At 41.1% G+C, this 12,824-nt stretch overlaps 1 protein-coding gene across 1 annotated transcript in view; it reads right to left on the minus strand.

Annotated features, from left to right (window-relative positions):
* vps9d1 (VPS9 domain containing 1) overlaps positions 1-12,790 on the minus strand; it is a 43,266-nt gene extending 30,476 nt beyond the window's left edge. Inside the window, exons 1-2 of the mRNA XM_048257493.1 lie at positions 12,512-12,790; positions 12,087-12,159 (exon numbers count right to left, since the gene is read on the minus strand). Coding sequence (XP_048113450.1) covers positions 12,087-12,159; positions 12,512-12,607 — 169 coding nt within the window. The 5' untranslated portion in view covers positions 12,608-12,790. The remainder of the gene's footprint in view (positions 1-12,086; positions 12,160-12,511) is intronic.
* Between the last annotated feature and the right edge of the window lie 34 nt (positions 12,791-12,824).

The following is a 12,824-nucleotide window of genomic DNA, read 5'->3' on the forward strand; positions in this document are numbered from 1 at the left end:
ATGGTGGGAAACGGGTTATTATCCCTGCGCAAAGTTTATTCGTATTTTGCACGTCTCTTTTTTTGAGCAACATACCCAGGGGTGTGGCAATTAACGACCTAAGGAGGGGTTCTGGTGCGTAAAAATCGCTATCGTACACTACCTAAAACGCATTACGCCACTGACCAACAGAAACCTGCATGGTCAGAAGTCCATGGTGAGTTGTTTATATGTTATTATGACCGCCGCACAGCGAAGCGGCGGTCATATAGGTTTAGTCAGATTTTTCTTTTTTTTTTCTTTCTTTCTTTTTCGCATGCTCAAATTTCCGTCAAGGATTCCCGGGACACTGAAAGATCGGGGTACACGAAACTTGGTGGGCATGTAACCCCACATGGATAGCATGGAACCATCGTTTTTCGTTTTGATCTGTAGCCCCCCCGCTGGACTGGACACCCCGAAAGGAGGGTAGGGCAGACACAGTTTTCTGTGAATATCTCGAGAACCGTAGGGTTTAGGAGGACCATTTTTTTTGTATGTTGATCTCAAGGGGCCATGTCAACCCATTCCATAACTACTCATTTCATGTATAGCGCCACCTAGTTAAACACAAAAAAGTAACAATGAGGTGTTGTAATCGCAGGTATCTGTGACCTAACATAGTCAAAACTGCACGAAATTGGAAGTGTAGGATCATTATGACACCCTCTGTATGCACGCCAAGTTTAGGTGGAATTCGTTCATGGGGGGCCACATAATAAATTAATTTATGTTACTATACACCAACTGGCCTGTAGGTGGCTGGAGACAGTTTTCTGTGAATATCTCGAGAACCGTAGGGCCTAGGAGATCCACCTTTTTTTTGTATGTTGGTCTTAAGGGGGCATGTCAACCCATCCCATTACCACTTATTTCATGTATAGCGCCACCTAGTTAAAAATTAAAAAACACACACATACGCAGGCAAACACACAAGCACGCACACACACACACACACACACACACACACACACACACACCCACACACATAAACATATACATGTACACGCACACATGCACACAATTCAAGAATTTCTCAGAATTATGAACAGGCAAGATGGGGGTGGGGTTGTATAAAATGAATTTTACATGTGAAATCTATGAACTAATCATGTTTGTCTAGCAGATAGCAGTGAGAATTGAGTGTGGATAATGCAATTTAGTGAGACAGTTAGAATCATATAGGCCTTTCAGCGTGATTTATTTTTGTGGAAAAAATGTGCTGGACTGGGCGGCCGTCATATTTTGTACCGCTCTGCGGTATATCTAGTTTTAAGGGCACATTATCAACAGTGATATGGGTGGGTGCACAGCGCACCATGCTTCTCTCATCCACAAACGCGTTGGTGCACATCCATGCAAAACATTACAAATTACACGATAACCATGGGAAACATAATTAGAATAAAGATATTACGAAATACATGTCACAATGAGTAGTTATTTACCATCATTTGCCAATTGGTAATGACGGAGAGGCAAATATGAGCTGAACAGCTAAAGACGTCATGAAATGTAGGCAACTCCTCTGCAGGATAAACGTCATTCGAACATTATTGGGGTAAGTGTTGCTTTTTCCAGGCTATGTTTTCGATGGTAACCCATTGTCAGTCAATAGTGAAAGTAATTAACTCTGTATAACTGTTTTGTTGTTGACTGACACCACGGTGACGTTAGTTTTACTTTGCCAATCAGTTCAAATAATAGGCGAGCACAAATGTGTGTAGGCTATAGGCTACTCTGCTAGGTTTTAGTAAAGTATGGTTTAGTGGAATAACTGTTCCATACGGTCTGGCGTGCAAGCAGATTCCTTCAAATGCGCCACTGACTATGAAAATACTGATGCGCTGTTTAAAGTTGCACCACTATCTGTTAAAGGGAATGATATGTGTGCCAAAACACACCCATGACTGATTAAGAAACCTAGGAACGTCTTGTTGCGCCATCCGCCCGACATTTGATAACGAAAACACTCCCAATGTGGACTGGACATCCCACTAAATTGAAATAAGCTTTTCGCAAGTGACCATGTGTTTTAGACTGTCATGATAGGGCCATTGAAAGGGGATAAGTGGACTCAAGGTTCCAACAAATTGTTATCTTTTGACAAATTCCAGAATGACAAGGGAATGGTAGCAATGTGTAACCTATGCTCAGCTTGCCTGTTAAAGGGACACCAGGCAACGTTTTCATGTTAATTAATCATCTTCGTAAGTCGGTATATGTTTAAATGACTCATTACAGGGCAAATGAAGACTCTCTCGCCCGTCCCTACTGCCTGTAGGAAGAATATCCCACTTGCAAGTTCAGTGTATCGTACCCACCGACCTGCAGTCTCACAAAGTCTCAGACATCGCGAGAAGGAGGATCAGTTTACATCCTGCATCTACAGCACAGAGGCAGGCTAACGAAATGCTAGCGATTGTTGCAAACATGTGTATAATGGCAGAGCCGGCGAATAAGCAGCGAAAACCCTTGACGGAAGATGCAAAGAAAAGGAAAAGAGCTTCAGACCGAGCGAGGGCTCGCGCACGTATCGACACATACAGATGCTAGGGGGAGTTTTGTAGAGAAAAAGCATCACGCTTGCCTGGTATCCCTTTAAAGGAGAATTCCGGTGTGATATTGACCTAAAGTGTGTTGAAACATGATACCGAGTGTGAACGTATGTCTCATAGCTCATCTCGACTTGTCCCCTGTACTCAGAAATCTGCCGCTAGTTAGCCAATGCTACCAACAGGGTTTCGTTGTGGTGCCTCGGGCATCGGCCTAGCCATGAAAATAAATCACTGTTTTACACCATTTACGAGGCTCAAAGTAGCTCCATACTTCATTGGTAGACTTCCGAGGGCCTTGACATTTACTTAGACATGGAGAACTTTGAAAAGCACTGGTAGTTTATTTACAAGACGATTTATACAGACAGTACCTTAAGGAATTTTACCGTTCGACGCCATCTTGAATTTAGTCACGATAAGTCGAGCGACGAGTACGAATGAACAGGTATGATAAGGGGTCAGATTCCAAAACTAATTCCGTGGAAATGCATGGATTCAGTTGCTTCCAAAAGCAGCAACTGGAACTCATTTGGTTCATTCGATAAGGCATTAGCTGACCACATATTGTTTTCCAGCCTTCAAATTTGGTACTGGGAAAACCCATGACAACAAGCTTTTATTGATAGGTTACTTTCATGCTGTTTATTGACAAAGGCAATTTTTATTGCATCTTCCCCGAAAATGTACACTACTGCCATATCTCAGGAAGTAGTAAAGATAGAGACACACAACTCACACCAAATGATGCGGAAAGTCCATATTTATATTCAACTTCCATTGACATTATAGGGCTAGACCCATTATTTTTGGTGTTATTTAAGAAAAAATGATATTTTCAGCCTAGCTTTATGGACGTCTTTAGTTGGAAACTTCAGAGGCTCGGAGGGCCACCTAAACATCAATAGAATTTATTTGGTTAATGGAACAAAATTATTCTAGAGACAGATTGATTTTCAAACTTTTTTCAAAAAGTGAGGCGGATGATGCACCCTAGTGTGCATATGAAGAGACCTCGGTCCCCCTTGCTTGTTGAAATAAGCCACCATCGTGGTGTTGTCTGTTCTGACCAGGACATGATGGTGTTGTCTGTTCTGACCAGGACATGATGCCCTCTCACAGGCAGAAAACGTCTGAGTGTGAGCCACACTGCCATGAGTTCTAAACAGTTTATGTGCAAAGATTGCATGTGTGCATCCCACAGCCCATTTATCGACCTGTCCTCGGGAGTAGTTCCCTAGCCGCTTAACAAGGCATCCGTTGTCACCACTATCCTGTGTAGGACAGCGTCCTTTGGGGTTCCCTCTGTGAGGAAGAGTGGGCGTTTCTAGGTCCACAGCGCAGCAGGCTGCTGAGATTGCAACGCGGCCATGACGCGAGGGGTGCAATCCCAGAGATGCTCACATGTATAAGCGGCCAAGTGGTATGACTACCAAGGCTGACGCCATGAGACCCAGGAGTCTGAGGCAGACCCTGAATTTCACAGTGGCTCCCAAGGCGCACTCTGAATGAGACAGAGTTTAGAGACAGCCCTATAAAGGTGGTGATCTGATATGGGCGCAGACCGCTTTTCTCCCAATTTATTCTGAAACCCAGTAACATTAGGTGCTTCGTTAGGAGAGCCGTATGTTTCTGCACTTCCTGACGCGCTTCCTGTCGTCGATAAAAGTAGCCAGACATAAACCCTTTTCCAGGAGTGGGGCGATAGCCTCTTCGGTGACAAAGACTTAAGGCCAAATGGGAGGGCTCGTAGCCCACACCTCGAAAGGCAAACCTGAGGAACTTTCTGTGGTTGTCATTGATCCAAAGGTCCAAGGTCCAAATCACATGTCATGTAATCATTAAAGTACATGGAACACCTCACTTTATCGTCACATGTCCATGCTTCAAGTGTCCATTGAAACGTTTAGGTAAATTATACATGAACATTGACAAAGGATAGATAAAAATGTTGACATATTTTAGAAATTAGGGGGTAGGGATACATTTTGTAGAATATAATAGGGTGTTTATCAAGCAAATCATACGCTTTTGATATCAAATTAACCAGCAATAGCACAGAAAAGTTGTGATATTATCACTATGTTGTCAGAATTGTAATAAAAACAAACTTTAGTAATCTGCGGATAGCGAAAACGCATATCAAATTTGGTTAAAAAAAATCACTTGTTGGCTATTCACTCAAGAAGTAGTTGATATATTGCCAAATAAACATGCTAGTGATGCAGGAGGTGTTATACCAGTCAGTTTGATACCAAACATAACCCTGTTGGAGCATAATTTAGTGTATAGGCCTACAGAATGACAACATAGATTTTAAAGTGTCGTGAAAATGTCAGTTCGAACAAAAGCACTAAATATGTCAAAACTATTTGACTGCACCATTTCCCAGAGTGCCACCATGCTTTTTATGAACCATCAGGGTCCCCTTGAGGCATCTAGCATAGTGGCTTGCTTTCATACCAAAATTCTCATAGGACTTTATTTTGTGCAAGATGCTGCTGGAGTATACTCCCTAACATGGTTATAAACGTATGACCTTACTTACCATTTAAACTTATACAGTTAGCTAGATTACATATGGGTGTCTGATGTAGCTGTAGCCAAAATGTTACATTTACACTCATGTATTTACACTTGGCATGACAATAGAAACACAATTACACTAACAAACCAATGAAGTTCCATGAGCGGAATTTTGGCCAAAGTCATCCTTCTTAGCTTAGTCCTGAAATCACATCCAACAATGAAGTAGTATGGGTAAAGCATACATTTCCAGAATCCTTGGAGTCCAGAGAGTATTTCAGTTTCTGTCTTTTGTATCTGTAATATTCTCTGATGCCACAGGGCATAAAGAAAATGTATAGTTTAGGCGGAAACTGTGGAAAATGTTCACCAATGTGTTTAAATGAAAGCTTAGGATGTACTCTGTAAGATGATACCAAACACAACACTGACAAGTGTCTTAACCATGGCTTCAACCAGGATATGCACCAGGCGTCTAAAATGCGATTTATATTAGAGGGTGGTTTACTTCATTAGGTGATAACCACTAAAAAGCTACTAATCTCAGAGGTCTATCATATCAAAACATAAACTAAGGATGTGTAGGTATAAAAAAAATCACAACTAGAATTTGCCCACCCAGATGGTACCGGTATGCTATATTTTGGGTCTTTGGCCCAAGGACTAAATGTTTGACCGAACTAGGCAGGGCTTGGGAGAACCATCAAAAGCAAGGTAATAACATGATGTGGGAGCAGTCATATGGATCTGTGATGAACCAACATCTCCATCTAAACATCTCTAGTTCCATTACTTAAAGTGTCCCAGGACCAAAGAATACCTCTGTTTATAAACAAGACACTCTGGCATCCTTCAAACGCACTTGAATCGATCAAGTTATATAACTAGTCTAGGTGGGCAGTCACTATCCTTATCAGCACGTAAAAGCCAATGATATCAAGAGTGCACATTCATGAAAAAAAAATCTCATTGATTTCAGTTCAGAGTTGAAATTGAAATTATAGAACAAGCAGTGAAATTTAAGCCTGGTTATCTTCATGACTGTGTAAAGTAGAAAGAATCTAAGTAAAACAAATAAGATTAAAAGCAGATGTTAATAATAAATAATTCAATAAAATAATAAAGTGACATGCATCATAATAATAATAATAATAATATTATTAAAATGGGAAAGCGTCCATGGTATTCATTAGAGTAGGCATGTCCATGTCGAGGAGTCTAATGGCCTTATGTGCCAAATGTTTTTGATGGCAATTTCTATAATACGCTCACCAATCAAATGCTGGAGTTAACAGACTGTTTATTTATTGTTGGTGCGGATTTCAATGCTGTGTGGGACCCAAGTATTAATTGGTCGAACGCAAAGGCCACTGGGGAACAGGCTCAGGTCACAAATGCTCTGAAATCATGGGCCAGCAGCTTGGGGCTTATAGATGTTTCTTGGTGTTTTATGCCCCCAACGTTGTCTTCAAGGCAACGCTGCCTGGAAGGCGCTATGGTTAGGCATGGGTTAAGGTTAGGGTTAGGTTTGGGTGCCTTTAAGTCGACGGTGGCAGCGCTGCCTGGAAGACAATGTTGGGGGCATACAGTAAGAGCTAGATATTTGGCGTGCAGTTAATCCCACCTGTAAGGATTATTCTTTTTTCTCAGGTATACATAAATCTTTTTCCAGAATAGATTTTCTTTTTGCATCCCTTCAATTATTTCATTCAATTGATAAAGCGGTGTTACTTCCATTGTCTGACCATAAAGGGTTTGCGCCACCATAAAGGGGTCCTTTGCGCCACCATAAAGGGGTCCTTTGCGCCACCATAAAGGGTTTGCGCCACCATAAAGGGGTCCTTTGCGCCACCATAAAGGGTTTGCGCCACCATAAAGGGTTTGCGCCACCATAAAGGGGTCCTTTGCGCCACCATAAAGGGTTTCTTTGCGCCACCATAAAGGGTTTGCGCCACCATAAAGGGGTCCTTTGCGCCACCATAAAGGGTTTGCGCCACCACCACCGTGCTGTTTCGTGCTGTTTCAATACTTCTTTATTGAAATATGAATCCTGTATCACTCAGTTTATTGCAGAATCCCAGATATTTGCAGAAATTAATGTTGGCTCTGTAGAAGACCCCAGGATATTGTGAAAAGCGATAAAAGGTTTTATTAGGAGCAATACCATACTAGCTAGGTCACTTCAACCTTCAACTACAAAACCTTGAAAGTGAATTCACCAGATTAGACTCATTGTTGCAAACTAATTTTATTGATAAAATAGCTTTGGAACGATCACTAATCAAGAAATAAATAACTAACATTCTGAAACAGAAATCTGAATTCCTAATTCATAGAACGAGACAACGTTATTATTTCCAGGGCGCTAGACCTAGTCATTTACTTGCCATGAGAATTAGGACCAGTGACCATTTTTGCAGATATACCTGCTATTAAATCTTTAGATGGCAATATCAGAACTGAACCTGTTGAAATAAATAAAACCTTTTAAGACATTTTATTCTAATTTGTATGAATCAGAGGTTACATTGGATAAAACCAGAGACTTTCTAATGAGGGAGACACAGCACTCAAAAAATCCTCCATAGAAATGCATGGGGTTAGTTTGTAACGCCAATATGGCTGTTGTCTACACATATCCCACCCCTTCCTCGGCAAAACGTCGACATGTGAATACATTGAGCCAATCATGTGGTGTGATGTGAATACATTGAGCCAATCATATGTTGTGTTGTGAAGACATCTTCCCAATCATGTGTTGTGAACTCGCCGCTGGAGCAAGATTGGTGTGGTGAAGCCCACGAGCATTTCTGCTGAATAGGATGCCCTATGAGTGCCCAAAAAGCGTTGCAATATGGCCGCCGAGTGGAGGGACTTGCCTAAAAGGACTTTGATAAAACCCACTTTGACAGATGGTTAGATCAGCTTGACTTGCCTCAATTATCAGGAATCGGCTAACTTATACAAATTGACCACTAAATGAAGAGAGGCAGTACAGAGTATACAAAAGGGAAATCGCACTGGGCTTTGATGGGATCCTCCCTGAATTTTATGCAACTTTTTGACATTTCTTCTTGACATGATTAACTTCTCTATTGAGAAGGGTGAATTCTCAAGGGATGTTAACACAGCCTTGATTTCCTTACTCTTGAAAAGGGATAAGGATCCTACAGAGTGCTCTAGCTATCGACCTCTGAACCTGTTAAACTCTGGCTTAAAAATACTTGCAAAGCTCCTAGCCCGTCGTATGGAGTCCCATGTGTCAAAATTAGTCAATTCTGACCAAACAGGATTCATAAAAACGAGAATGGCAGCAGATAATGTTAGACGCCTTCTCCACATTGTTGATGCTGCAGAAGACAGAAAGACACCAATGTCACTCCTTTCTCTGGACACAATGAAAGCTTTTGACAGACTTGAGTCATGACTTGGTTATTCTTTGTTAACACTGCTCTGGCCTAAGTTCTTGTTTTGTTTTTTTCCTGACAACTTGTGTCTTTGTTTACCTTGAACTGTCATGTGATTTTGTTTGTGAGTTTGCCATGTGTTTCTGACTCCGCCCCTCTCTTTGTTTGAATTCCCGCCATTTTGTAGACTCACCTGTTCTTTGTTTGCATGATTAGTTTGTGAGTATTTAAACCCTGAGGGCTTGTCAGTCTGTGCTAGATTGTGCCCAGGCCCGGAGTGGGTAATCGGGAGAATTCCCAGTGGGCCGCTTCACTTTTGGGCCGGTCGAGGGATTGGAGAAAAATATTGGCATTTGTCACGTTAATCTATCTTCTCTTAAAGTTGGCTACACACGTTCGCATTCTATGCCGCTAACACCGCAGCCTCTGCATGGGTTGTTCTCCCCTCCCAAGAAGAGTTAATTGGTTGGGTCCATATAGCCCATCTTTCCTAAAAAGTTTTCTCAGATACCAGCCGGGCTGGCCCTACCGTATAAGCGTCAGGGAGAATGGATGGTAGAAAGATGCCATGAGGGACTGAAAAGGCCAGGTAAAAAAGACGAAAAGTATTGGAGGGAAATGCTGGCAAATGTGCCATGTTTCCAATTTTTTTTGAAGAGGACAGACATAAGTGGCAACTGGTAAAGAGAGATAGCCATGATTATAACGGCGTAATTGGGCTAATAACCTAGCCTACTGGACGTTGTAGCGTTGTCAACCTATTCGCAAGTAACATATTAAATGAATTAAAATATTAGCATTTTGGTATCATCCAATATGGCTATTCATAGACTCTGCAAATATTATGCAAATATTAATAACAAAACTCAAGCTTGATCTGTGTATGCAGTAGCCTATAGGCCTAAAAACAAAAGTAGCCTGAGCAGCAGATCAGCCAGTCCCCCGCTGGAAATAATGAGCCCGAAATTAACTATGACTATAGGGACAAGTAGAAAGGATAATAGAGTTAACCATATGAATTAAAGTTATTTTATGGAAGAAAGAACAGTAGGCTATGAAATGTTGCCTTATTTATCCAATTTCCACCACCACTAAAAAAGTGGGCCGGTCCTGGGCCTGAAACTCCCGGGCTGAAAAGTGGCCCCACTCCGGCCCTGATTGTGCCAGCTTGTGTCCTGTGTCGAATCAATGCTGCTGTAAGTTTTTTTTACCTTGTCTCTTGAAGCTTACCTGTTCTGGACCTATGTTTTGAACTCTGCCTTTTGCCTGCATTGCCTTTTTGTCTGCCTTTTGAATTTGAAAACTGACTTTTGTGTTCCATGGGAAATTGTTACCTGAGTCTTTCTCATTAAAGGAGAACTTTGTCTCTGAGCTGTCTGTGATTGGGTCCTTAAAAACCGAAAACCTAACATTCTTAGTCGGTCTTAGAGGTGATGGGCTTTGGTAACACTTTCATTGGTTTGATTTAAAGTTATATATTCTAACCTTTCAGCCCGAGTCTTAACCGGACGTACCTCTACTTCCCGTTTCTAGATCTTAACGCCCCTTGAGTCCTCTCCCTAGAGCCTCTGGCTTGGGTGTCACCAGTATGCATTTGCAATACAGCATCACCTCTCACTGTTTGCGGTTAGCAATGTGTTTTTTTTTTTCGTTTTTTTTCCTCCCTCTCTCTCTGAGAACCCCCCTCTGTCTCTCCCTCACCTTTTATCCTTATGCGAGTAGAAGCTTATCAGGCTTAATTAACTGTTCTGCACTACTTCATTGATGACTGCTTGCAATTCAATTCACTCTGCTAACATCTTCATTGTTAAACAGTTTAAATATTTAGGTATTGAGGTTTTTCCTTGCTTAAACCAGATTGTTAAGCATAACTTTTCTGTTGCTCTGAACGTCTTGAAAAATCTGGAAAAATGGATGGGTCTCCCAACATGTCTATTCAAGCGGTTAAAATTAATGTTGTACCCAGGATTAATTTTGTGAGCTTGCTACCTCTTTCCCCTCCTGATTATTGGCTTAAATTACAATCAGCAGTATCAATTTATCTGGAGAGGCTGCAACTTAAAATGTCTACTCTACAGAGGAGGATGGTGGCCTTTCAGTTCCCAAATTGAAACATTATTGTTGGTCCTTTGTGTTAAGGCCCCTCCTTACCTGGTTTGACCCAGATACGTCTGTTTGCTGGCGTGCTTTAGAAAGTGCTATGATAAAACCATGGTCACTCTATGAAGTTCTTTTTGCCAATGTCTCTAATAAACAGTGCCAGCTACCCTTTGGCCCCATTATCTCATCTTATCAAAACTTGGAGATTGGTTGAAAACATATTGCCATAGTATGTAACTGACACTTTCGCCATTATTCAACAATACTGCACTCCTGATTGGTGGGAGGCCTATAACAGTTCGGGGGATTCATTATCTAAAAGACATTTTAGCGAGTTTGGCTTGTTACCTTTTTTCCGACTTACAAAACGCATTCAGTCTGCCACGTTCTTCATTTTTCTTTTCCCTTCAATTAATAAAAAGTTGGAAATGTTGTGTAAAATGCAAATAAAAACAATGATTTGCCCACACAGGTTTGGAGTCTTTACTTCTAAGAGACTCTGCCTCTCTGTGATGCTCTTTGTATAATTATGGTGCCAGCTACCCCAATTAGTTGTGAAATATTCCTCTTGTCTTTATCATTACACAACTTTTTCAAACATTTCCTTGCCCCTGTCCCAACATTTTTTGAAACATGTTGAAATGAACATACCGGTATATTTACCTTGAAATAGTAAAATTTGTCATTTTCGATATTTATGTTGTCTATGCCCTTTTTACAGATGAATATGGGTTTACGAGGTTTGCAGATTTATCACATTCTGTTTTTATTTGCATTTTACACAACGTCCCAACTTTGTCTGATTTGGGGTTGTAAAACACATGGGCCTGTGACATATTGACCTATCCTTAATTAGCTAGTATTGTGGTAAATGGGAACTAAAATCAACATTAGAGCAGCAGCATTAAGTCAAGGTTAGTCTCTGTGCAGTTTTTGTGTGAGGGGAAAAGAGGATGGGATGCTAGGTAAAATAAATAATTAACTTGAACCACATGATAAATGTATACGGTATTACTCATCTGTAACATTTGCCAAGATGTGTTCTTAAATTGTGGCGTCTGTGGTGGTAGCGTATAGGACTCCTATATGGCCTAATTACTATAGACTGAGTGTCATGGTGGTAGCCTATAGGACTCCTATATGGCCTAATTACTATAGACTAAGAAGTGTCATGGTAAGACTGAGTCATAGTCAAGAGACTGAAGTCAGGTGGCAAACGTTGCTTCCCTGACATAATGTCATGGTAGAGTAATGCTTTTCTAAAAAGTGATGTAACCACCTAATAACAATTACCAGTAAACCTTAACAATAGAATAACATTAAAAGTATCAATTCATAGACAATGTTTGAAATTGGTTCAGAGGGCTATGAAACAATGAAAAGGCAAGCAGATTGTGTTTTGATCATCTCAGTGAATGTCCAACATGAACAGTCTCACTGCACCATTGTATTTTAACTCAAGAGCGATATGTTCACCTACGTTTTGAGGATGCATCCTCCAAAAGGACGTGGGATATATAGTTGACACTCCTCAAATATTCGCAGTACGCCTCCTGTGGGATAAACCAAAGATAACTTGTTAATGCTAATCTGTGTTGATCAAGTGCCAAACTTCAATTTTGACAAACGAAACAAGAGATCCAAGTCGACTGTGATCATGAACATGTTTAAAACAGGAAAGTTGAAACTATTTTCGTAGTAGGATAGGCTACTGAATTACTGCAAGTCGTAGCCTAAGCCTAGTTGGGCTGATAATTGGGTCGGTGTGACAGCTTGCGGTCTGTTTGTTTACATCCGCCCCTACCAGACAAATCATCTGTTTCAGGTGACCGTACACTGCATTTGATTATTCATATTGTCCAGCCTCGATTGTAAATAATAAACAGGCAATGTTTGTAGGCCTACCTTGTGTCTGTTTCCCGAATCCAACTGTATTGCAGTCTTGACCAGCCTCATTGCAATCTGTAGAGGCTTCACGTTACCATCCGTGGTGGCTGCCATTGTGCAATAACATGCAGAAGAGGGTGGGAGCTCTGGACCTTAGAAATGAATCGGTCGCAATCTGAGGCTAAGGGGCACCTTTTCTTGAACCTGTATACCATTTGACATTTTTTGTCACTAACGCTATGTTACATTTGTTCGATCTCTATACTGTTAAGATCTACGATTTGTGCGGTATTACTTCCGCTGTGTTATGACAGCAGCATGCCAATGCGTC

This window comes from Alosa alosa, chromosome 11 (genome assembly GCF_017589495.1).
Source record: "Alosa alosa isolate M-15738 ecotype Scorff River chromosome 11, AALO_Geno_1.1, whole genome shotgun sequence".
Taxonomy (NCBI): Eukaryota; Metazoa; Chordata; class Actinopteri; order Clupeiformes; family Clupeidae; genus Alosa; species Alosa alosa.